General features: G+C 39.0%; 1 protein-coding gene across 2 annotated transcripts in view; it reads right to left on the reverse strand.

Moving 5' to 3' along the window:
• Positions 1–27515, reverse strand: part of Rora (RAR related orphan receptor A) — a 174588-nt gene that overhangs the window by 33199 nt on the left and 113874 nt on the right. For both annotated transcript variants that reach the window (XM_076850878.2, XM_076850877.2), the window contains exon 2: positions 7033–7118. Coding sequence is in view for 1 of the 2 variants with exons in the window: in XM_076850877.2 (XP_076706992.1) it covers positions 7033–7118 (86 nt within the window). In the remaining variant the exon portion in view is untranslated. The remainder of the gene's footprint in view (positions 1–7032; positions 7119–27515) is intronic.

Raw genomic sequence — 27515 nt, forward strand, 5'->3', positions numbered from 1 at the left:
AAATCTGGTTGAAGAACTCCACCCATGTATATCTCTAGAGACCTGAATTTATCCCCCTCATAGCCCATACCTTGCTAAATTATTCATCTTTCTCACCAACTGCCTTGTTTATTGGAGTAGCTAACCCAGTACTTAGAGAAGTCAACAAATACATTTTGGATGAAAGACCAGAGGGAAAAATAATGGCTGTGATCAAAGCAGTGGTGACAATCAGATTCTTGGCCCCTTTCTATGCTAGAAACTGTGCAAACCGTACTTATAGTTCACAACAAATTAACAATTGCAAACTAAGCATTTTTATGTCTGTTTTACAAATAAGAAAATTAAAGTGCAGAGAGGTTAAGCTATGTGTTCAAAGTCAAATAGGTAAGGGGAGAAGCCAGGATTTGATCCATGAATCCTAGGTGCATCCAAACACCACAGGCTTTTTAATGCATCTTCCAGAAGTGCAGACTAAAAACAACCCAGGTGAACAAATAACAACACAAACAAGTAAAGAAGCCACTTTTCAGTTCTGTAGTTGATGTCCTACATAATGGGGCAGGTGAGAGAGAAGGCATTTGATAGGGTACTAAACACCCAGTTTCTGTATAAGTAGTGAAACATTCATTTGCCACATCTACTTTATATGAAGTTTGAAATCCACATTACATTTCCTATTGGGGTTATTAATAGCTTGCCCAAAAGGTGTGGGCTGGCTGGAGCCTGAACTGTGGGTGTGGCTAGGAAGAGCTGGGGGGTCTTGCTCTGAGGGTGTCCCCTCCTGCTTGGGGCGCCTTCTCAGAGATGCACAGGCTGAAATGCTGATCTGATGTTTGGTCTTTTGACAATTTTCACTTAATGAATTGATTCCTACAGTTCATTAACATACCCACTTCCACTTCTGTATACACATATGTCTTAATTAGCTGCTCATTGGCTGTTTAATTACAAGAAAACAGCTGACAGCTGCCTTGCTGAATTCTAATGGCAGACGCTTTGGAGCGGCTACACATTTGCTTTTGACAACCAAGATTTATTCATAACTCTGAGATTTATTGTGAATGCTCATATGCCTGCCCCGATGATTGTATTTTGCAACACAACTAAAAATTGGAAATTTGGGGGACTGTTAAAGTGGTTATATGTCCACCTTTTCTTTCTGAGGCTCAAGGAGCATAGAATTCTACCTGTAAAAGGATTCACTGTGTCCTTATTTTATTTGTCTTGGGAATTTTCTTTTGAGAATGTTCAGAAGCATAAGAGTGAGGAAGAAATATCCCTGGGTGAACGTGGGCAGTTAAGTATCTGTACAAGGTGTAAAAGAGGATAACTGTCAATTTAGTTATACTGAGGGTTAAAGAGAGGATATACATAGATTAAGATTGGGGAGAGAAGGAGATGAAGGAAATGATAAAATTTAAGTGTGCGTGCCTGCTTGCATGTGTGTGTGTGTGTGTGTGTGTGTGTGTGTGTGTGTAGTGGGAGGAGTAGACAGGAATAACAGGCTCCAAAGCAGTAAATGAGGAAGGGAATTTGATATTTAGAAAAGAATAGGCAACCTCACTTGTAAAAGTTAGCTAGTACAGCCCCAAACTCATGCACCTGGCAGCAATAAATCACAGAAATTTGGATCTCCTGAACTCCCTACTTGTTCAATAATGCCTGACCTCCCTGTAGAATTATTTGTGCAAATGATCTCTGATTAAAGCTGACCTTGTGTCATATTTGGTAAGTCTAGATGTCTGCTTTCGCCTGAGCTTTGCCGTACTCAGATCCAATCCAAGTGTACACATTCAGCAACCGTCATTCCCAGGCAAGCACGAAGGGACCTTTCCTGAGCCAGGCACTATGTCAGGGCCCTATCATCCATTGGGCCTCAAGCCCAGTGTTTTCTGTAAGCTGAGGAAGGACAGCAGTTACTGAGACACGATTAAGACCAAAACAAACAAATAAAAAATATCAGAAAAAAACCCCAACAACAACCTGAAGTATACAAATTGATGCAAATTGGGATTTAACACATACCCATCCTGTGTGTATTGCAGGACTAGAAGATTTAGCTAAACAAGATTTTATTTTTGCTAATCACCTGTATATAACAGCTCTTCCCCCCCCCCCCCCCCCCCCCGCTGGTGCTGGGGATTGAACCCAAGGCCTTGTGCATGCCATTTAAGTGCTCTACCACTGATTTATAACTCCAGTTTATCATCTATTTATAAGTGAACTGAAACTTTGGTGTCCTAAGGATGCAGTAACAGCTGTCCTTCCCCAAATCTAATTTTTATCTTACAGGATAGCTATAATATTGGTTCTGGGTGTTATAAAGCGTTAAAATAAAAATACTAAGCATGAGTATAATAATACTGAAAAATAAAATTGATTCAGGACTAGTGACTTTACAACTGAAATAAGAATATTAGAATACTCTAAAAGACAATTTGGGCCTAAAAGGAACATTCATGTTTGTTTCTTTTAAAAACTAACACATAAAAAGCCCCAGAAGTTGCTTTCACAATTTTCTTACAGGAAAAAATATTAAAGTATCAATTATATACTATCAATTATGTTTCTATCTTTGAAAGTCTTTCTCTAGTTATTTTATGAGAATGTTTGTGGAAAGATTCCAAATAGTCTCTTTACTGTATAGCAAAGGAAGCTTTGTATAGGACATCATAATAAGTGTATTGATTGATGACTAAATCCTTGACAAAGAATGCTACTGTAATCTAACAAGAAAAAAGGGTTTTAAATGTAATGAGAAGCCAATTCATTAATACCAATGCTGAATTGTATTATCATTTTAAAACACAGTTAAAATTGTATAATAAAAATGTCTAAGATGATATGGATTAAAATGTGTGTATGTGTTTATCTTGAGATAAATCTTCTCTAATCATTTGAACAGCCACTGTATCTTATGATGAATGTAGGTTCTGAAATTGAATGACGGCTCGGACCATTTCTCTAAAGAAAACCTTTACTGATGATGATGATGCTTCTCCAAACACTTCACATTTTTACTTACTCTGAAGGTTGAATCTTAATCCTGCCATCTATTGCTTTAGTTTAATCTCTGGCCTTTCCTTTGCCCTCCTGTCCCTTGACCTAACCCTGCCCTGGCAGGCCTGTCCCAACTCCCTCTTGTGCTCAGCAGGGAATACATTCTGTTTCAAGGGCTCAGGAACAGCTAACAGAACGAAACCCTTACAGGCCTGTTTTCTAAAACATGCTTTCCTGGATATTATTGTATGCTATTCCCTTATTCTTCCCAAAGAACAAGTAAGATACATTTATAATAAAAACTGTGGCCTAATAGCACCCTTAAAAACTTGGCAATGGCATACTTCTCTTCCTTTATCTTCCACTTTCCACAGAAGGTGACCTTGCTTCAGTCAAACTGGGTTATATACTGTTCCTTAAATACACTGAATACACTCAAGACCTCCCTATTTCTGGACTTTTGCCTCTGATGTTCCTCACTCTCCCTCCCAATCCTGCTGCCCTGGCAAGTCTGTCTCCACCCCTGGCCCCCTATTGGTTCCTCCTCAGTGAAACCTGGCTGACCACACTCTTCTAAGCTCCCAACCATGCTGCCTAGTGGACGTGTGCTTTTGTGTCATATCATGGACTGTGGCTTTACTCTGTTAGTTAGCTCTTAATATTACTATTTACCTTTCCCTGTGTTGGCCTCTTCTCTACAACTAGACCATAAACTGCTTGAGGGGAGGATTAGATCTTCTGTGTCTATGGATCCTTTAGAGTGCTTACAGTGTGAAGCCCCAAGGGAGTGCTCAGATTATTGTCGTTTTCCTTGGCAGGTTCTACATAACAGGTTGCCAATACCCACAAAAATCAAGACTGGACCCATAGATATCCCAGAAACAACAGCTGACTATGTGAAGCAGCATTACCAAGGCACTAAGGAGTTTGGCCTGGGATGATGATAAACTACAGCCAGCACTTTGAAAGTGCTTGTTCCATGCCTGGCACTCTCCTGAGTGCTTTACCTGAAAGCCTGTGCCAACTCCATGAAGTAACTACAATTGCTATCCTCATTATACAGATGGAGGAACTGACTGACCCCCTTCAGTTGGCCAGTGGCAGAGCTGGGATTCCAACCCAGGCAGTCTGGTGGGGCAGGGATGTGGCTCAGTGGTAGAGTACTTGCCTGGGTTACCGAGCATAACATAAGCACAGTGCTGGACTGTCTGTCCATGGGTAGCAAAGGGGATAAGAAGAGGGTGAGCTGGGGAGAGCCAGGAATAAGAGAAAGAACTGTCAAAATATCTGCCTTTTTTTTTTTTTTTTTTTTGCTGCTCATATGTAATGCTCACCTGAGCAAATATGTGGGAAAACAGATAATTATTTCAGCAAACAGCAAACAAGTTCTCTAGTTTCTTATGGTTTCAGGTTGTTGATTTTAAAATGCAATGTGAAATACACTCACAAAATTATTAGCTCAGAAAATGATGGAGTCACTATGCTCTTCTCTCACTAGATATTATTTGATATATCTAATTATAAGTATTCCTTATGTCTAATTATACTACCATTGAGATAAATTATTTACAATTGGTCATGATATAACCACCTTCACCTGGTTACAACATGATAAATAATTAACATGAAGGGTAGAAGTCCCTTGGCTTCACTATAACTAGAAATAAAATTGTTAGTTAAAGCAGAGAGAAACTAAATTGCAGAATAGATACTACATGTGTCAAAACAAAACAAAACAAAAAAATAAACCCAACAACAACTCTCACAGAATACTGTACAAAATCCCAGGTTGGGCATAGTTCAAGTCTGTTAATAAAATCACATGTAACTGTTCACTGGCTTTCACTGTATAAAGTCAACAGAGCAGAGGTACAGAACCACAGATAACTAAAATTCACTTGGCACTGAGGACGTATGTGGACAAAAATCTGGAAGGGAATCTACAAAAACAACAACTGTGAAATAATAGCTGTCCTTTGTGTTCTTATGATTTTTGTATTTTTATTTTTGGATAATTGTTGTGAGTAAAAAGGTTTACATTTTTTATACCTATGGAAACACAAGTGGTACTCAGATAGCCAGTTTTATTGAGTAGCATGTTGGTAATTAATCTTGCAAATTGTTGGGGTATTTCACACAAAATAAACCACCTTGACCCCTGCCTGTCCTTTCCCTAGACTTAATTCTCAGATATTTACTTCACTTTGTCACATAAACTACATGTGACATTACTGATGGACTCAGATGGAGTGATCAGTTTCTTGGGCAAAATGAAGGGGAAGAGTAGTGAACTGGTATTCAGGATGCTGCCTGGGGCCCTGTCCTTTAAGACAACACTGAAGTCATATGCCACCCACAAAAATCTCCATGTGCTTGGGGACCCCTAGTAGGCAAGCACTGCTGTCTAAATGCTTTTCTTTCAGAGAGTCCATGCCATTTCTACCAGAGACATGGCTTTGAGGGGATGAACACAGAGTGAGGATGAGGTGAAGGACAACAGCTGCCCAGCCCGTCAGCCAAGTCAACTCTGAAGATCATGGGGTGATAGCTGCCATCGGCAGATCACTCTCCTGCATCCTGGGATGGCACAGCCTCAAAATTACTTTTGAGGAAGAGCAAATTGAGGGAGAAAAGGTATAATGTTCTTTTTTCCTTTTTGGTAAGCCAGAACCTTGAAGTTTACCACAGAGATGAACAATTCAAATCTCCTCTAAATAGAAGCTCCCCACTCCTGAAAGGCAGTTAATTTATTTAAAAAATATATTAAGTATGTTTGGTAGCAGGCAGGACTCTTAAGCTTCACTAAGATGACAGCAACATAAAGCATTTATACATGTACAGATTGGCAAATGTTATGATGATTAACAGAGAAATGAAGAATTAAACTATGAGGTTAGGATGATTAACAGTAAAACAAAGAATTAAAGAAATGATGAGACTAATTTCCCTGAAGTCTCTCAGCAATCATTTGTGTCTATAGGTGATTTTGTATTTTATGACATTGTACTTTCTAGTTTCACTAAAGGAAAGCAAACCAAATTTGTCGATTTTATTTTTTGCCTCGATCTCAAAAAGCCTTAGGGCTAATTCAGGTCTGGATGTAGCAATCAGCTGTCTCAGAGGCCTTCTGCATACTTAAATAGCTTCTCTCCTATTTATTTTGTGCTGTTTTATCCTATAAGCAGTCTCAAGGCACTTCCAATACAACCAAGAAGAATTAAATCTTAATAAATTGAAATGTGAATAACAGAGGTAATCTGGATGTGTGTGTGTGTGTGGGGGGGGGTCTTAAATTATTAGGACAAACACCTTTATTTTCCATTCTCACATTATGCATGTGCTATATCCATTACTCCAAGATTAAGGTAAGTAATAACAAAAATAGTGACAATAGCAATAATAATGACAATATTTAGATTTAAGTAGAACTTTTACAATTATAAGAACTTTGTATGCCAATTCTCGGTCTATTCTTGAATAGTCCTAAAAGGAAGGAAGGTCAGGTTATGCATAGTTTATAGATAAAGAAACTGAGTCACTGTTGAACTGAGAAAGGCCCAAAACAACGTGGACAAGTGGAAAGTCCAGGATGAGAGTTCAGTGCTTCCTGACAGCCTTCCCATAATTTGGCCAGATGTGTTAACATCTGTGCACTGAATACAACTCAACCACACTCCAATCAAACTTACTGGAAACATCTTTTTATAAATCTTATTACAGGGACAGCACAGAAGACTAGAGCTATCTCTTTTTAAAAGGCAATAGCCAAAGAGATAGCTCATCAGTTCAATTAATTCTGGAATTGGAAGTGAAAAACATAAACAATGCTCAAATACCTTTTCCCCATCTTCTGATAGATTGAAGGGAGCGGTCAAAGTATATATAACTTCTTGGATTCTAATTTAACACCAAAATATTTATTCGATCCTGTCATTTATCATCATTCAAAATTCCAAGGAATTGAATTTTTAGACATAGGATAAGTAAAAAATAGAAATCACAAAGATACATTCTAACATTAATAGAACAACAACAATTCAAAAGGCTTACCTTGCAGCCTTCACACGTAATGACACCATAATGGATTCCTGATGATTTGTCTCCACAGATCTTGCATGGAATAATTTCAATTTGAGCTGCAACAGAAGCACGCAACCAGTTAATTACATTTTCTTTTAAACACCTTATAAAAGCGTTCCCTGATCAGCATTTGTATAGTGAAAACTAATAACCTGCTAAACATTATACTGCATTAACTATTCATTGCTGAACTGTGAGGGTCCCCCTAGAGCCCTGGACTAAATTATGGCTGCTCGTTATATAATAGCTTTCGGGTTATTAAAATGGGTCATTTGAGAAGGTGTTTAAGAACCCACAAGAAGACTGGAATCAGCATTTCAAAGCCTTCAAGAACTGGAGAGTTCGCAGTTTAGGCCTCAGAGCAAAGCAGATACTAAAATGTTTCCTCCGATCTCATTTTCCATCATTATTTTTAAAAGGCCATAAATCTGTCCTGGCTGAGCACTGTAGCTCAACTGATGAAGAAAAATAGACTCCAAAAAGTCAGGTCTACTTAGGAAAATGATTCAATTCAAAATACTAATAAGTTACATATGATGGCAAGGAAGAATTCCTTACTCATCTTTTTTAAATTAATGTAGTTGCCATATGTTAAAAATTAGTTCATTTGTGTACAATCAAAACCTTTCAACCATAAAGTTAATATCCTATCTGAATTAATGACAGATCTTGACAAATAGGATATGTTGCTTTCGAGTTTTTTACATTGGAAACTGATTTCTGGGTTCAGTTTGCAAGTGTCTAGCCAATCAATTAATATTTAAAGATGCCTCCTCCTGGAAGACCAACCAGATAATTAACATATCACACCAACATTCTCAAATGTGACAAAGCACATTTCTGAGCAAATGCATTATATTTTGAATAGAGTTAGAAAGAACACAATTAAGAATTTAAAAAGTAACTGAAGGAATAGAATAATTAAGCAAAAGAAAGTGCTTAGACCACCTATTAAGTAGAATATTTACGTGAAATAAAGAAGACCAAAGTGGAGCCACACAGACAGGATGGCAACAGTCCCCAGTTTACCTGGCATGTTCCATTAGGCTAAATTTGCTTTCTACAGTTTTCACTACTGCATGTTACGTCCACTGAAGTATGCACACATACAATTGCCAAGTGCCCAAACAGCCAAAGTCTATTTCATTTTTATACAACTTCTACATAGCTCATGCCTTCTACAGAGCAAGGACTCTGTCCAGGGAATATGCTGCATGATGTAAGTCACACACACACACAGCTCACTCTTTCTTCTTATGTCATCTCGTATCCTGGGATGGCTTACACAAATGACTTACTTTGGACTTGATGCAATTTTGTAGTTAATATATACTGCACACAAGAAGCCACTGGATTAACCTTGTTATAAGCCATGCGTCCTGTTTACTCTCTTCCATGGGAACTCTGGTGACTTTCATGGAGGGCAAGCTACCTAGGGAGTCTGTTTCCTATCAGTTATTTTAGTGCTGGCATACTGAGTTTCTTTGCTTGTCCAGATTTAGAGATTGTTCAATATCTTCATATCCAATGTATTTTCCATAATCTGGAGGCTCTCTAATACCCCAGTAATGGTACTAATATTTATATTCTGAGTTTTGCAATTTAATATGTTTAAAATTGAATTTCATAAAAACTGTCATTCACAATTCGGCCTCCCCATTAGTGCTGTACTTGATTTCAAGAAAAATTCTGTATGAATTATGAAATATAACAATGTCTCATATTTAATGGCTCTTCCAATATTTTTATATAGTCAATGGAAAGGCTTTTGCCACAGATTGTTGAGAGAGAGAGCGGGGCAGTGGGGAGGCTCAACATTTTCAGACTCAAAAAAGCCAGTAAGAAATTCTGAAAGCTGATATCAGCTGAGAGTTACTGTCTGGATTTTCCCACCTGAATTAACTAGTCTATAATGAGAACTAGCCTCCTCCACTCTGACCTGTAAGGAACAGAATAATTAGGCAACATAAAGTACTTGGACTACTTATTAAACAGAATTTATATGTGAAATAAAGAGGACCAAAGCAGAACTCCTTCTGCTTATAATTCACCTCAAGCTACAATCACAGAAATCAAAGATATACAACCTGTTTAGGCCCTGCAGTTTAAGTCAACATCAAAACTACCCAAGGCAACTAGAGCAACACTAACCTTAAACTTGGGCCTTTCAAGAATTATCTTCAATCTGCCTTAATAATGGGGAGATCAGGCATATTGTTCAGAATATAAAATGGGCTGTGCTGTAGCTCAGTGGATGAGCACTTGCCTAGCATATGTGAGGGCATTAGATTCGATCCTCAGCACCACATAAAGATAAATATATATAAAGGTATTGTGCACATATTTCAACTAAAAATATTAAAAAAAAAAAAAGAAGATGAGAGTCCTGGGCAGGACATATGGGCAAGGGCAAGAGTAAAGCTGTATCTGGGTCATATGGAAAATGATGTTCACTCTGCTGGGGGCTCTTAGTGGATGGCCAATCAGAAGTGAAATGATGTTCAAGGCAGTGACCAGAGCTAATGGCTCTGGAAATCCTGTAAATTCTAGATAGGGAGGTCTGTTCATGATGGGGGTGACCGTGGGAGTGTCTTTGTGGACCCAGCACTGCCACCTGAATGGCTTATGGTCTGGTGTGGGGAGGGCGGAGACTGGTTGCAGCATAGACCCAGAGTCTGGTGCCATTGCAATAGGACTGCTGGTCTGAGTCAGGCTCCTATACCATTGGTCTTCAGCTTTGCTTAGGTTCCCAGTGTCTTTCAGATTTCAAAGATACCCAAGCTGGGACCTAAGAGGTAGAGATGCTGTGAAGCTTAGTGAATCCAATGAATGGATTCATGAATGGATTCACTGTAGACTGACTTGTATGTCCAAGTGGGAGACCATTCACCTACATGTTTGTCCCCACTCTGTGTGTGCTTAGCTCCAGTGGACAATGTTGGCTGAAGGATCAGAATCAGTTAGAATATGCCTCAGTAAGAATCTCATGGTAAGGGAATGGAAAGATTTCTCCAAAGCAACTTTCAGTTATTTTGATCAGTCAGATTAAACTGCTCTACCTGCTGACCCCTGTGTGGCTCTATTATCTCAGAAGACAATATCAATTGTTAGTACTCTTTAAAAAATGGCTGAAATCTACCTGCTTCAAAAGCAAACCCTCTGAATGCAATCTTATCAAACATGTTGATATTTCTAGAAAGCAACCATTTTCAGAACAGAGCAGGGCACTTACTCATCTCTCCACTTAATCCCATGATGCACTGAAGCCTCCCATCCCCACTTTTACTCAATTTGTAGAATCAAATTAATCAATGAGAAAAAAATGTAATCAAGGTCTTGCAAAGTTTTCAAAAGGAAGATAGTATAGTACAATAAATTTGAGTTTGAGATTTTTGTTTAGGTACCAGATGTTAAACCCAGAGGTGCTTAACCACTGAGCCACATCCAAAATTTTTTAAATTTTGAGACAGGGTCTCATAAAGTTGCTTAGAAACTTGCTAAGTTGTTGAAGTTGGCCTCAAACTTGTGATCCTCCTGCCTTAGCCTCCTGAGCTGCTGGGATTATACATGTGCACCACCATACCTGGGTTAAATTTGAATTTTCCATCCAAGAAAAGGAAAAAGATAAAAATCCCTTTGCCTTGCATCCCTTCATGTTTTCCATTTTCTACCAGGTGGTGTTGTGTCTTCTCAAAATAATATTCTTTCAACATAAATTATGAACATTGGCCCAGACATTTACCGCACACAGGAACTCAGCCATCATTTGCAAATACCAGTTCTGTCAGACACCACTATTGTCAACCTTCACAAGCGTTCATAACTATCCTAATGTAGTGAAATATTTGAAGCAAGACTTATCCACATCATTGCAAATTGGCTTCCCAATGAACAATCTTGCTATGAAAAATTCTAATTTGCCCACGTTTTCAGCTCTATTGCCTGAATAATCTGCTTTCACATATCTAAGTAATTCAAAAAGACTCTCCACACCTGCAGAGGCAAATTTCTGGAGCTGACAACAAGTGGCAGCAGGAAACCCTGGAATACAAGCATGCTAATTAACCAAGTGGTCCTGGGGCTGGGCAGTCATTTAGTGTTGTATCAACACAAAATGTTAGATTTTTATTTTTAACTACAAAAGGTCAAGAACATGGGCACTGACATTCTTAACAACTCATTTACGCCTCAGGACCTATCTTGGGAGTTACACTGATCCAGAGTGCAATGCCCAATCTGCTCCCAAATTAAAGTTGTACAAGAGAGGCACCCATCACTTCATTCTGTGGGTGAGCAGTGTTCTCTTGATAATAATCTAATGGAATTATAATCACCAATGATAGTGAACATATATTTGTAATTACAATGTGTCAGACATTATCTTATTTTTGTGAAATAGGTATTATTATTGTTAATATCATCGTCACTACTATTATTATCTCCATCATTTAGATGAGAAAACTGAAGTTCAGAGAGGCTTATTAATTTTTCAAACTCAGGTAGAAAATGGTAAGTCTGAGATTTGGTCACATTTTGTCTTTCTGTTTAAATTCAAAAGTTAAGATTTTCTTTTTCTTTCTTTTTTTTTTTTTTTTGTATCAGGGATTGAACACTTACTACTGAGCCATATCCCTAGGCCTTTTTATTAATTAATTTATTTGTTTTTATCATTTTGAGACAGGATCTCACTAAGTTGCTGAGCCTGGTGTTAAACTTGTAATCCTCCTGCCTCAGCTTCCCAAACTGATGAGATCATAGGTGTGAGCCACTGTGCCCAACCCCTTTCTGGGATTTATCTGCTTGTTTATAACTGAAAGTAACCATTAACTTTTTTGGCCTTCTCGATTTTGCAAAATTCCAGGTAGAATAGTTTTTTTTTTTTTTTTCCAGTCTTGGGATCAAACACACAGCCTCATGTGTGCTAAGCAAGTGTTTCAACACTGAACCATACTCGCAGCCCAGAATATTTGACTGTAAAGTGACCAATGCCAAGGTTAACAATTCTTACAGCTGGGCAAATAAATTACTTAACCTCTTTAAGCCTCAGTTTCATACATGAAGATTCATTGGTACAATGTACAAGTGACACAGCATCTCTAGAAGGTTTATATATGCTCATTTTATGTATGTATTTCCTATATGTATGCATCACACAGTTCTTAGAAATAGTTGGCCTTCAATAAACAGTAGTTATTATTATTGTTGTTGTTGATAAGGAATCCTGCCTTATAGCAAAATGAAATTCTTTTCTCCACACTTTAAGCTCTTTCCGAAGTGGGGATAGAGAAAAGCTGCTTATAAATACTGTGACAGGCAGTCTGTACCAGCTACTACAGCAATCCTTAACAACAGTGGCACTTAACTGTTTGCTTAAGCATAGTGCATGTCAAAATCAGCTGTGGAAAGTGTCACAAGGAATTTGTCACAAATAATGGTCAAAAAAAAAAGTGAATTTTTTTAACTGGTTCATATAAAAATAAACAACCATACTACTACTACCCCAGTAGTGTCTTTTCTCCTAGCTCATTTGCACACCATAGACATTCTTGAAAAGGACTGAATGGGGTGGGGTTATTGCTTGCTTGTCAGGAAATGGCCAGTGGCCAAACCTGGGGTACACCCATGAGTATGTCTATCACACATATGAATGTCAATCAATTTTTTTGTGTTGCAAAAATGTTAAAGAACTACAGCTTGGGGGAAAAAAAAACACAAGTATCTATCTTTTACACAATTCTGTTAATGGTAGTTTTTTTCCTGGAAGGCTGAGAATATGGAGGCCTTTCCACTTGCTATGTTATATGTTTCTCTAATGTTTGAATTTTTTTACAACCAGCATGCATTACTTTTGTAAGCAGAAAAACCAATAAAGATTAAAAAGAAAAACCCCAAGGCATTTGATTTTATTTTCAGTAAAATGGGCTTGAGTCCTTTATGGATTAGTCACTTTATTTTATCCCTGTTTAGAACTGCTGCAGTATTAAAGGCTTCAGCAGCTGCCCGAATGGCAGCCGGGCCTGCGTGTCAAGGCTGGCTGGCAGAAAGCCGTGGAGTCTTCACCTTTCTCCCTGGAGCGACTTTGGGAATGCCTGGCTTCTACAGTTTCGTGGCTCTTTTAGTTTGAGGGCCTCCAAAGACGGTTGTGCAGGTTGTGACCTGCCCAGTGGAGCGCAGCTGAGAGGGCAAAGGTGGGTGCTGAAGTGTACCTGGCTGTGAGCTCTCCTGGGAGTGGCTGCAACCATGTGGCATGAGGGTGCTTTTCTCTGACTTGTCTATTCAGATGGGCTCCTTTTTTTTTTTTTAAACCACCCTTCCAGAGGTGGTGCCCTCATCTATGGTGTGCAAAGGTGCTCTGTGTACTGGAGCAGGAACATTCAGGGAGTAAAATGGCTTCTCTCCACTCAGTCACTGCTGCCATGGAAGGCTGCAACTCACCATGTGGATTTGTAGAGTGCTCTCACTTCTTCTCCACCGTGGGCGAGGAATAGACTGTCATCCTGGACAGTGGCTTGGAGTACTACTGTGGCTACATTCCCTAACCCAGGCATGCTCAATAATCCCACAGAATAAGATGCAAACTACTAGTCAACTTGTTTGCCATTTTGTCTACTAAATATATAGCACATATAATGCTAAGTTTCCCCCCAGTGTTGTCTTTTCTTCCCTTGATTTGTGGATTCTTTCATGACAATATTAATCCTTGCTGTTCATCACCAAAATAATTAGACATCTAAGAAAAGCTCTACCCCTCTGTAAGCCGTCTTAAGCTATTTCAGGAAACAGTAACACCTGATATTTGCAGAGTTTTATATGGCTTAAAAAGACTTTCACCTCATTACTTTGTTCAGAGTTTAGTGCTCGTCTGTCCCTGAAGGAGCAGATGGGTATTTTTATTCCCATTTTACAGATGTGAAAATTGAGCCTCAGGAAGGCTCATTGGCTTCTTTTTTAGGTCTAAATTTCCCAGGGTTTACTTGTAGAAACAGACACACACAAAAAGGTAGACTTGGTGTTTCTTTTCTGTTCCAGATTATTTGATGTCTCACCAGCAATCTGGAGCTCTCATGGGGGAAATAACATCAGAGAGAAATGGCTGGGGATCAATTTAGCTAAGATGGGCCCTGCCAAGTCTCCCTTTGACACCTGACTCTGTGGGTGGCCCCAGGCAAGTCACTTACACCTCCACTTCCTCCATCTATAAAATGGGAATAATTCTTACCTCCCAGGCAGGTGGTGGCAAATGAATGCTTTCAAATATCTTTGAAGATGAAAAACCTATATAAATGGGAAGCTTCAGGAGGCTTGGTATATCATTCTTGGCAAGAACCAGGACGCTGTACCCTCACTACCCACAACATGCTCAGCCACAAAGAATAAAAAACACATAGGACTATCATTTTCATCTGTGAGCTATATGTATCTAAATTAAAAAAAAATTGTTCATTTTTAAAATGCCTTTCTGAGGACTGATGGGTCCAGCTTAGTCTCAACCTGAATAAAAAGAGAACTTAGATGTAAAGTCACCTCTCTATGACAAGTTTCATATGCAAAGTCACTGAACTGAACTTTTAAAACAGTAAATGTCATGATTTCCACTTGCTAAACACAGTAAACATACATGTCAGCCTCTGACATCCCAAGTCTCAGTTGGTAAGACTTCAACAATCCTGATAAATTATAGCTTTTAAAAAATCCTGCACCTTACTGTGTCCCTATTCCCCAAGTCCTACCCTTTATCCATTGTTAAGGCACTTGTCAAAAGCTTTAACTTGATTGTGATTTTCACTGTAATTTGACAGCTATTTGCAAACTAAGTATAGGCAAAATTGAAAGTCTAGAATTTGGACCATTTTCCGTAAGAGTTAGGTGCATGAGAGTTAAAACACTAGGCCAGAATGTGCCAAATGAATTCAGAGAAAGCTGAACTGTGTATGCAGAAAATCTCCAAAGAATAAGGAAGCCTGGCATATCCTCTCATGAGGCTTTCTGTGAATATGTGGGTAATTCTGACAGTGGGAGATGAATATGAATTCTTTGAAATATGTTTCCATACCTACTTGATTAAACTTTCCTGGGAAACTGACTCATATTCCATGATGCGTATTTTCTAAAAGCCAAATCCAATGAGCACGTTTGTCCCTAGACAGGGAAATTCTGTCAAATTAGAGAGGAAAAGGATTTTTCACATAGAGGAAGAGTGGATGGTCTAGATTTTTAGATCCAGTTCTCTCTAAAATTTCCTTCAACACAGTAGTGCACAAAATGTCTAAGTTTAAAGCAACTGACTATCTTTTTTTGGTAACTATCTAGTAACCAATTAAACCTTCAGTAAAATAATTTGACCCAATGAGGCTATAATCCAGGGACTCACGAGGCTGAGGCAGAGGAATTGAAAGTTTGAGGCTGAGACCCTGTCTTTAAATAAAAATAAGGGCTGGGGACTTAGGTCATTGGTTGAATGCTTGCCTAGCATGTGTGAAGGACTGGCTCAAATTCCCATTACCACAAACAAAAACAAAAACTCAAAATCAACCAGCAAAAGTAGAAGCTTCTGATGACAAATACTTCATTCTACTTTTCTGGTGAGCTGATAAACCGAATAAGTTCTCACCCCCCAAAATATGATGCTATCAAGATGACCAATACCGTTCTTTTCCTCTTTTATTTCTCCAAACCAAATCCCTGTCTCTTAATAAAGAACTTATTTGTTGTTAAGAATTTGTGTGGTTATGTGAAATCAAGGGCCAAGACAAAAGTAACTGGCCATTTAGTCAATTATTCCCAGTTGGAATAAGGTCCTTCTAAGATTCTAGAAACAAATACCCCCCCCAAACATAGAATTCTTGAAGGTTTTTATTATACCTTTATTTATTTATCTATTTGTTCATTTTTATGTGCTGCTGAGGATCAAATCCAGTGCCTCACATATGCTAGTCAAGTGCTCCACCACTGAGCTACAACCCCAGCCCTGAGTTCTTAAAGATTTTTTAGGACCCTGGCATCAGGGACATATAACAATAAAACAACAACAAAAAAATTCTTCTCTGAAATTCTCAGTGTGGGTTAAGTGTCCTTTCATATTAATGGGAAAAGAATTCATTTTACTTTACTAATTTGTTAGCCGATGCTCAAGGGAAACTTCTAATAACTTCTTTTCCAACAATAGGTGTCCCTTATATAATTCTGGACAGTACTAGATGCAAAATGTCATCTGACTCACAGAACTGCATCTAATCTTTTCTAGCAATCAACCTCACTTAAGATACCAATTCCTTTTTCCCCCTTAGCAAGAACAATTACACCACATTTAGGTTAAGTCTTCCTTGCCTCACAGTTGAAAGCAACGGGGTCAGCTCTTTGCTGTCATCATTCAAAGTCTATTTTTCACAACAACAAAAAAGGGTATCTTTAAAGACAAACCAAAATCTGGAGATCTTATCTAGTTTCTGCTCAACCAAAAGCATCAGAATTACTGTGTTTCATGACACAATCTTATTTTACACAATTATACCAAAATTCTCACACCTAAACCCAGGAGATAACCGCTCTATTTTACAGCTCTTTTAAGTTCACACCTGCCTATGCATACTGAAAGCAATATGCATTTTACGATCTTGGTATTTCAATTTAGAAGCTTTTTAAAAAATAATGGATACATTTGATGATACAAAAATGAACACACATGTGATTCAATTCCAAGTCCAAACATGGAGAAATCCGTTGACATGGAAATGGGTTTTAGGATATTTGTTTAAAAATCTATCTGTCCTATGGCTTTATATGAGTTTCACCCATTGTATACTTGGCAGATAGTATGATAATTCTCTGAGTAAATAATTCAAATCATTCTTCTTGCCTCAAGAGTATTCATTCCTTAAGAGGTCAAAGTTGTCTGCCTAAAAAGTCAGCCACTGATTGTTAATTCCAGTTGGGGTGATTCTGTGACCTCCTAGCCATGCCATTCACAAAAACCAGCTGGATTAAGATGTGTAGAAGTGGGTCAAAGTCACAAGAATCCAGGTTAAGTCATAAAAGTTTACCAGGCGAAGGAACCCATTGTTTCTTTCCATAGTAGCTTGTGTGTTTTTTTTTTTTTTGAGATCAGTTACTGCTCATCAAATAGTAGATTATGTCATTTAAGAAATATTCCACAACCAAATAAACTTTGGATCCATGGTGAAAAACTGGAAAAAACTTGTAACTTTAAGCCTTAAAAAATGCATTTACGTCGATCTATGTGGAGCCACAGAAGACTAAAAAGAGCACATCTGCAGTCACGGGAATAGTCATGAAATATAAACCTCCTTAGTCCACAGACCATCTTGGTGGGTGAGGATGATTATGAGGATTTTGCTACATCCCATCTCTCTACTCCACCTCTGTGCCATTTCCCATTTCCAAGAGGTCTCCCTAGAATTAACAGGGGAATGGATCTCCAGATAAAAGATCAGAGAAGGATCTAGTGTTTATTAAAAATCACAAGCAAATTATTTAGGCTTACCAGAAGAGGAAGCATGGATGTTGACTTATTAATCATTTTAAGATTGTAAGATCTTGATGAATTAGTGATCAAATCCTAGATGATAAATTCCTTCTCTACCTCCACCTTTAAGGACATAACCAACAACATCCAAACAATGGTTGTAGCAAGTTCTGAGCCTTCAAATACATTACAGCACTATTTCTAGATTGCAGTTCAATTGTAGTTTTTTTTTTTTTTAATTTCCCTTTTATAAGACAATCAATTCAACTAGGCATAGGAATGCCTGGACTAATGACATGAGGAGTATTTTCTGACTATCACTCAGATGGTATGTTCTTTAAACTTGCTAATTAAAGGAACATTTACATTTTTAGTTATAATACATGAGTTCAACCAGAGAAGGGCTAACAATATTTGCTGATAGCAACCATTTGTTTCTATATCCATTCCCAAGGGGAAACAGCAGAAGCTGGTGGCCATTTCTTAGTGCGAAAGGGAAATATAGAAGAAGGCAGTAGAGCCTTGGGGACATTAAGTTGTTGTGAGACATGAGGAGAAGGAATTCTCTGCACCAAGCTAAGAGACTGTCAGATTTATTTTAAGAAGGTCTGACATCTAAGCATCAATTCACATACTATAACGTCTAATAAATGTCATTTTTTTCTTAGTAAAAGGAAGTATATATCCTGGATGTTTATCTTGAAGCCTCTTGTTTTTATGTAAGTCATGCACAGAGGTGAAGCAAGAAAGCAGTAGCCTGCAGAGATAGCAAAATGAGGCACACGGCACTGTTCTTCCTGTTCCATTTTCAGTTTCTGAACCTACAGTCCAAAATGCTTCTTTTGCCTGCAGAGACAAACATTTCCAATGACATTGTATGACTGTGCTACACATACCCCTACCAGCTATCCCGTGTTGGACGGTGTGTGTCTTTGTCATTGAAGATAGCTTAAGTGAATAAGTTATCACTGGAATAAGTGAAATTTTCTAATGTGCAGTAAAAGTGCACCATTCACACACTTTGGTGCTTTAGGACAGCAAGGTTTTGAAATCCATTTCACAAGTGATGGCAGCACATTTCACATCAGATGGAAACACACTCTGATTGCTAACAGCTGCTACAGGCACATCTTACTGTCACAGCCAGAGCTCAGAATAGCAGGTTCTTTTTAATGCCAATGGCTGCTACCATCTATCACGCCACAGGCTCACATACTACGTAGGCACACTACCCATACACCAGATGCGCACCACAAACACACACTATACTTGCATACCATGTATGAATACACACACACACACACACATCAGACACCATGTTCATACACCACACACATGCTCCACACACTCACACAGAAACACACCTCACTCACCCACAGGCTCATCCAGTTGCTAGTCTCACTACCACATGCTTCTTAAAGCCACTATGACTAGGTACCAGAGACATGAAGAGGATGCATCGAACCCACTAGCACACCTCATCTTGTTCACCAGTTTTGCTGCATATCAATTACAGATGCAAACAAAGACTTAAAAGAAGAAGGAAGAGAGTTGAGTACAACTTTGAAGTAAAGTGCGGACATTCGATTGGCAAACTCGAGAGTCTGGGCTCAAATCCCTGCCCTGTTTCTTCCTAGCTATGTGAAACTGGGAGCTTTCTTAAACTCTCTCTGACTGCTTGCTGGTCTTTAAAATGATCGTTACCTCATTATCATAGGGTATACAAGTTAAGTGCCTACAGACTCAGTGTCTAGCACATAGTAAATGCTCATCAAGTATTAGCTGTTATCGTTGCTATCACCGATTTTTAAAGGACAGGGGCGCATAGGAGTTGAAGGACCTATCAGAACAATGGAAAGGGAAAAATCACGGCGCTCCATTTGAACACAGGCATGTTGTTTAGTAGCTCTGTTTCTAATGCAGAGACCTAATGTGAGAAGCAATCCTAACTAGGTCCAAAGCACAACTGAAGGAAACCAGTGTTTCTTTCTAGGGAAAGCCCACAAGGGGGTTGGCATCTTGGAGAGGTGATAAGTGGAGGAAGTAGGAGTGAGGCCTCACACACTGAGGTCAAGTGAGGGAAAGACATGGTGAGGAGAGGTCCACAACAGCCTGCGGAATGAGCAGTTACCAGACACATGTCAAGCTCTGTGACCACCTTACTCCAGGGCTCAGCTTCCTCATCTGTTCGTAGGTACATGGTGTTGTGCTAGATAAACATCCAGATCCGGTCCTGTGACATGATGACCAGGAGTGAGTTGAATCATCACCTCCCCAACAGCAGGGGCATCCTTTTATGGCAAAGCTCAGCAAGTGCCATTCACTCATAGAAAATGGATAGAAAGTGGAAGGGTGGCCCACCTGGCAGCCAATTTGCCCATTTTCATTGCATTTTGGCTTAGAAAAGGGAATATACCCAAATATTCCCTTTAAGAGTCAAAGTTAAAGTTCTTTCAGAGTGCCCACTGGGGCCAGAATATTCTAATCAACAAATCCCTTTCCCCCACACATTTTTTCATTATTTTAAAAGTAATATTTACTACTGTCAGTCAAATAGAATCCCTCTTAATAACATACCCTACCATGAGAGACGACACCAGGCAACAAGGCTAACATGGTGTTGACGGGAAAAGAAAGATTCCCGTCCCCCCTTCAATGTAAACAATTTCAAGTGAATGTGTTGGGACAGGGTTTCATTTTTTTTTTTTTTCTCCCGGTCTCTCTTTGAAGGCCACTAATAGCACATTTCTGCTTTAAATTAACAGAGGCAAAGCCCATAGTTGGTAGCATCAGTGACACAAATCTATTTCCCATTGTTATACATTTTTCAAAACATCTTTGCTATCTGCAAAGCATTTTAGGTCCTTATGCTGCATAATTTCCAAGTACAACTGCCTTGGGAATTAGATATGAAGGATCAAGACCAGGGCTAGTGGGACACAGAAAAACCTTTGGTGGCAGGGTATGGTGGTATCACAAACATGTACTCCTCAAAAAAGAGACTTCCCTGTGAGGTGCTGGGGAACTGATGCCCAGTGTGGCGGCAGGGCAATACTGTCTTCTAGGAAACTGATGAACTTCTAACTCTGAATTTTGCCTTCACTGTTATTCAAGAGACCTGAGGCAGTCAGTTACTGAAAGCAATTGCAAGAAATGGAGTCCAAAAAGAGAATTAAGGACTAGGGAAAAAAAATTTGAATAAGTATATAACCTTCTAAATTCAAATTCTGACTGAGAGAGGCCTTTTTTTTTTTTTTGACACATAATCTTCGATATGCTTTTTTAAAAAAATGAGTCATGCCACAAACTTGCTGGCCAATAAGCAGAAGAATGGCTAGCACCTATGAGCAATTAATATTAACTTAAAATATCCTTTAAATTATGTCACAAGGATAAGTTTGACTGGTCCTTACCCACTCCCTGCCTTCAAAATAAACAATATTTCTATTGAGGCCACTTTTCTCTTCTTAAAATTGACTTTTTAAGCTTTCAGAAGAGATAAACTGATTACTATAGCATGGAATTTGCCACCATCAATAGAAAAGCAAGTAGCTCTACCAGAAAAATGGCAGGCCACTTCAAACATGCTCCTTGGGAATGAATTATTATACCCACAAGAGAAAGGAAGCCTTTTTCTCTCCTAGTCCATTGAGGTCAGTGGTGATAAGGAGATACATTTTACTGTCAATGAGACAGTACATTTTAGATTGAATCTATTACTTTCCTTTCTTTCTTGACTTTTGGACATTGCTAATTTCAGAGAATGTTTTACTTCAGAGTAATTTTATAAAATGCTTTGGGGATCTATGTCAAAGTTCAAGGCACCATGCAGAAAACATGAAGTCCTCAGTAAGGCAGGGAAGTCCAGGCATAGTGATAGCAATGATATTAAAAGGTCTATATGATTTTTATATTGTACCATTCCAGAGACTTTCTGCAAAAGGGCTTTAAGGATGAGCTTAAAGTAGAGAAACCTGATATTGGATAACAGTGATCAGGTCACCTTTGGTCTGATGTGTGTGAGGGAGCTGAGGAGTATGGAGCCATCAGCCCCACCCGATACCACAGCTCCTCACTCTTTTCTCCCAACTAGACAGATGGCTGAGCAGCCTCTACATCACTGTGAACATGCAACTATAACCAAAAGGTGGGGAACAGAAAAGGATTAACTAGAAGAAAATGGTTGGCTCTGAGGGCCAACGAACACATTTCCTAATGATGTCTTTTAATATTCCAAGACTTTGATTCAGTACCAATTGCAAATTGAATGAATGTGTGATCTGTCTATTAAGAAAGCAATTGCTAAGCCAGGGGGAATTAGTCACAAATACTTTAGCAATAGCTATAATGGCCAGTGGGCTAAGTTGAGATTGTGAGTGGCAGACCCAAGTGTGCTTTCTCCAGGAACTCTGCCATTCATCTTACTCCAGTGTGGCCATTTCCCCCCCATCTGCAGCAAGCTGAGGTAATCCCCAGGAGAAAGGCACAGAGACAGGAGCATAAGTGGTAGATCTGAATATTGTTCAGTAACATCTTATAATCCTAAAAAAGTATAAAACTTTCTTAAAAGCCCATTTCAACATCCCCAAACATAGCCACATATGAAATAGAAGAGAATACTAATAATTACAAAGGACTTCTCCTGGGGAAAGCGTCAATGTCACAACTAAAATATCCACTGATTCCCCAGTGCATGCTCTTCTCGACTTTGTGGCTGCGGCTACCTAACAGGTTTGCTGATCTGGAAATTAGGGAGCTTCATGTGACTACAGTGAAACCACCGAGCTGCCCCATGACCCAGTTTTGTGGCATCTTAACAATTTCTGAACTGGCGGCTGAAGTCAGAATCCTGTGATTACCATCAGATTGCGACAATAGAAGTCACCATTCTGGGTCCTCTTGGGCAGGAGTTTCCCTTTTGTTCTCCCTCCATTCAGCTTCCCACACTTACTGGTTACTAGAGAATTTTGTTAGTCAGGAGAGTAGTAACTCTGACATACTCCGAAGCATGCCCAATCAAGAAGGCGGCCATCTGGATCTGTGGCGCAAGTGGCATGTATGAAGAAGCTCTAGGCGGCATCCGTGGTAACCTTCAAATTCCCCTCATTGTTGTCATGATCTACTCTGTCAATTTTCTGGAATAAAACTAGTGGTCAATATTTTCTTCCAACAAGGTCACTGGCAATAGCCTCCATACCAAAACCAGGACTGACCTTCGAAAGTACGGAAGCCATCACTGCCATGAACTACTTTGTGCTATGTCTTTTGTTGTCAGTGCCAATGAGATGAGAAAGATACATCAGCCAATTGATAGTTCTCCGTCTTTTTTTTGTTGTTGTTGTTGGTGGTGGTGCTGGAGATGGAACCCATGCCTCAGACATGCTAGGCAACATGCTCTACCCCTGAGATATACCTCCAGCCTTTCTTTCTTTCAGTCAGTTTAAGGAAAAGGTCTGGACCATTTTATTTACCTTTTTCAACACGTTAACTATATTGGTTGTCTCAGATATCAAGTTCCCTTTTCCAGGAGAACCATGGCCGCTCTGGAGAATATCCAAACATTGCTAACAGAGGGAAGGCGAATCCAGAAGAGGGATTACACATCAGCTTTTGGCAGGAACAGAGTTACTGGCACAGATGTTCAGCCTCCCCACTTGACTGCTTTGAAGGGGCAACGTTCACATGAAAGCATACCTCTTAGTACATTTGTTAAAATAAAATCGGCCTCGTTACCTAATAATGTAGATGACTTTGGGAGGAAACTCTGAACTTTCTCTTGACAATACCCATTCAATTAGGGTGGATTCGGTGGAACCTCTGATTTCATTACCCCTCACCACTGATTCAAACGTGCTCTCTGATGTCATGTTCTGAAATAAACTAAGTTGTTTGCTACAACTACCTACACACAAATTAGAAAATTATATGACGAGGAGTTTATACGGCCTGCAGCTGGGACACAGGTTATTATTGAAAGAAGCCGTCCACATGGTTTCTGGTTTCGCAGTAAAAGAAGACGACTTGAAAGGAGTCAGTGGTTTTGATGTTCTTCTGAAATGAAAACCCTCCGTGAGTGCACAGCATTGGGTTGTCATTAATGTCAGCCATGTGAAGACGCTGTCTCCATGAGTGCGACAGTCATTTCCCTGCCGAGACCATGACTTTCCACTCTCTGGCACGCAGGCATTGTGCGAGTATGTTTCCATAAAGAAATCTCTAGGGGCAAAACAGACTAGGTAATCACACACCAAACCGCCCTCTGGGTTCTTTTTGTTGTTATTGTTTAGTGGTGTTGGGGGATCTAACCTAAGGCTTGGATATGCTGGGCAAGAACCCTATAGTTGAGACATTTCCCTGGTCCCCATAACACTCTTAAATGAATAGGTGGCCTGAATGTGCTGAAGTCAGGACATTCTAACTTCCCAGGGAGAAGGTGTTCCTTTCTGAGAAACATTATAAGCTAATGATGAAATGCTCAAGCTTTGGGAGGCAAGGAGTATAGATATTACCCTGCAAGGTACATTGTGTTGGTTCAAAATAATGTTGTGGATAAGAATATACTGACATTAGAGCAGCTTTACACTGCTCCCAATGAACTTCTTAGATATGCAAGTTTAACAAGGTCTTGTTGACAAAAGTAAGAGAATCTCTGGCACTGTTAATGTATTTGATAACAGGTAGCCTTTTCATGGTCTGAGTCTGTTGCCTGACTACATTGTAAGCAACCACAAAACACCCAAGTCATGAGGAACGAAGCATGTTGTGTAGAGTGAAATCAGTATCCCATTAAAAGACAGAGCTGCCATCTACTTTCTTGCTCTATGCAATCAAGTGTGCAGAATAGACAATAAATCTATTTTCTTAGGTAGGAAATAGTATTCGCTATCACCAGAGTGTATTTTTTATTCTTACTGCCCCCCATTCATTGCCCATGAATTAATTTAAGAAACAAACAAGGCATCAGAGAATTGGCTCATTTTAAAGCAGTGTTTGTTATATATTTTTTTGGCTTCATATATTGTAAGAGCAAGGTATCAAAATGAATAAGAAAATATTTTGCAATTTCCGAAGACACCACATATTTGTCATACTTCCTACTGTGAAAACACACCATTTTTAATATCGCTTTTTCATTGCAGTGGCTTTTAAACACCAAGGTGAAGTCTCGCAGATAGATTGCCTAAGGGTAGGCAGGGGGTGGCATCTGGTGAGACTCAAATGGTAATCTCTTAATTTCACTCATTTTTTATGTTTTCAAATTATAAACTCAAATGACAATGTCACTCTTCACCCTCTGCCATCTCCTTTCCAAACAAAACAAAAAAGTCTATATTTTACTATTTGTATTATGTAGCAGCTACTACTCAGACTTCAGTGGTTCATAAATCCCATTTTATGTGAAGTGTCTGGTTTTCTTCGGTCCATCAATTAAATCACAAGGATAACAGATATACTTTTATTAAACCAAAGATTAGTAGTATTTGAAAATGAAATAGCCAAAAATGTAATTGTTTATATCCAAGCTGCTTTTGACCTCATAAAAAGTATGGAAAGGGAACATTTAAGACTTGACATTTACATGGAAATTTTAATATTTGAAGCTATTCCTATCCAACTTCAGATGCACTCACTTCAAAAAATATTGTTTGATTTGGCCAACATACTGTTATACAGTGTTCATGAACAAATGCATAACAATGAATCCCACCATTATATATAATTATAATACACCAACAAAAAATGGAAAAAATAATGGTTAAAGCCACATAACTTAATGCACATATTGATTGTTTCCCCTGTTAGAACTCTCCAAAAATATATTTTCCCTAAATATTTGCTGTAACATCATATCTAGAAAATATTAACAGAAGTATTAATAGTTTTCAATCTTCTTCACTTAGACATTAAAAGGATTAAAATTATTGTCAGCATACACATGGACCAGCTTTTATTGGGAAAGAACTAATTTTTTAAGTGTTGCTTGTTTCAAATGTTCCTTGTTTTTATTTTTAAATGTTGCTTAGTTTTAAGCACACTAAGATGTAAGTTTAAGTCTATACCATCATGCAGATGGTGACTCCCAAAGGAGGTGATAAGGGAAGGTAAGTACTGCTACTTTAATTCTGATATAAAAAAAGCTTAAAGCAATGACTGGCTGGATTCTCATTATACCAAATTCAGGTAGACAACACTAAGTTTTCAATTGTGTGAAATCATTATACACTTAGAGAAAACAGAAGCAGCATTTTATAAAAGCATGCTCTTTCTGCTAATTTAGTTTGTGCAGAAGATTCTTTGTGAACCTCTTATTCTTCACTGCACTAAACTGACACCTTTAGAAGAATACAAGAGGGCTATGCATTAAGTGGCATCTTCTCATCTTTCAGGTTTCTACAAGATTTCACAGGTTTACATAAGTGAAAACATTAAATCATAATGATAGCTCTATAGGGAATATGCAACATAATCTATCAAGTAGAATTAATATATTTATGCATTTATTTTCAGCCATTGGAAATTACTAGTGAGGGTGACTCTGTGCCCTTGGCTGTTGTCCTGATAATCTCTGTCTCTTAAGCAAAAGGAAATGTATACTGCTTAAATAGCTTTACCACTCTGACCTCAATATGAAAAAAAAGCGATAGATAAGAAGCTGGTCACTTACATGAATAAGTGATTTTGATGCTTTGGTTCATTCTGGTTCCTGCTCAGTTCCACATCCTGATTAGCAGATGTGGCTTAGTTAAAATATGCTATTTCTAAGGTTTGAGAAATTTGGGCTGGGGTATAACACAGTGTTAGAGTGCTTGCCTAACATGTGAGAGGTTCTGTGTTTGACCCCAGCACTAACTGTCCACAGCCAGGGAAGGTAAAAGCTGGTGAGTGGTTTCTCCTGCTGCTTACAATGACACCTCACACTGTCCTCCCGAAATTCTCATGGGTTAAACAATCAATGCAGAGGCACTGCCCACGGTGAATCATGATTTTTATTTTGTTTAGTGTGTTCTAAAATGCTGAACTGAACTTTATGAATCATTCATTTTTAGACCTGCAAGGACTTCTGAGATTATCTAGTCAAACCCCTTATTTTTTTGTGGAGGCTATTGAGCCTGAGAGGTAAAGGGACTGACCCAATGTTATCATGCCAGGGTAAGCCCAGCGTGAAAGCACCACTCACCTCTACTCCCTCTCCTACCATCTTTTCAATGAGGTTTATCCAACCTCCCATCTCACAGGTGGAAAACCAGAATCTACATCCATAGAAACAACTCACTTTCAAAGACAGAGCAGAGGTTGATTTATCAGGGTAGGTAATTGAGCTTTGGCAGCCATGGGGGGAACTGACTGTTAGGAGAGGAAACACAGGATGTTACTGGTTCACAGTGCTGGGGTTAGAAAGAGGTGGTGGCTTTGGCACTGCAGGCAGAATGCTAGGCAGAGGAGGGTAGAAGGAGTTAACAGGGACAGAAGGGCTTCAAAGACCAGGAAAATGATGGCAGTGCTAAAAAAGAAGACTACATTGAAGTTCAATTGTGTTCACATTATGCCTCCCTCCCATCCACTCTTGGGACTAGACACAACTACACTACAGGTGCACCTAGAGATTCAGAAGCTTAACTTGCCTTTTATATTTCCTGTAATATTTCTCCTTGGGTTGGCAGGAAATTGAAAAATCAGAGGCATCCCTAGCCCTCTTCCCTCCTGAGTCACCTGCTATGAACATCAGATTTCGTTCTCTGGAGCATATATCACTCCCTGGAATGCTACATATCTATTACCTGTCTCCACATGTTCAGGATGTAAAGCTGTTTGGAGCAGGGACCTGTCTTCCTCATTCTAGGTCCCCAGTATCTAGTTCCATGCCTGGACACAGCAGGTGTTCCAAAAGAATAAAGAAATTAGGGACTTCGACCACCTGCTTCCAGCATGTAATCTCTCTCTATTACTCCAGAGTGGAATGAAAGGATTA

This window comes from Callospermophilus lateralis, chromosome 3, assembly GCF_048772815.1.
Source record: "Callospermophilus lateralis isolate mCalLat2 chromosome 3, mCalLat2.hap1, whole genome shotgun sequence".
NCBI classification, from domain to species: domain Eukaryota; kingdom Metazoa; phylum Chordata; class Mammalia; order Rodentia; family Sciuridae; genus Callospermophilus; species Callospermophilus lateralis.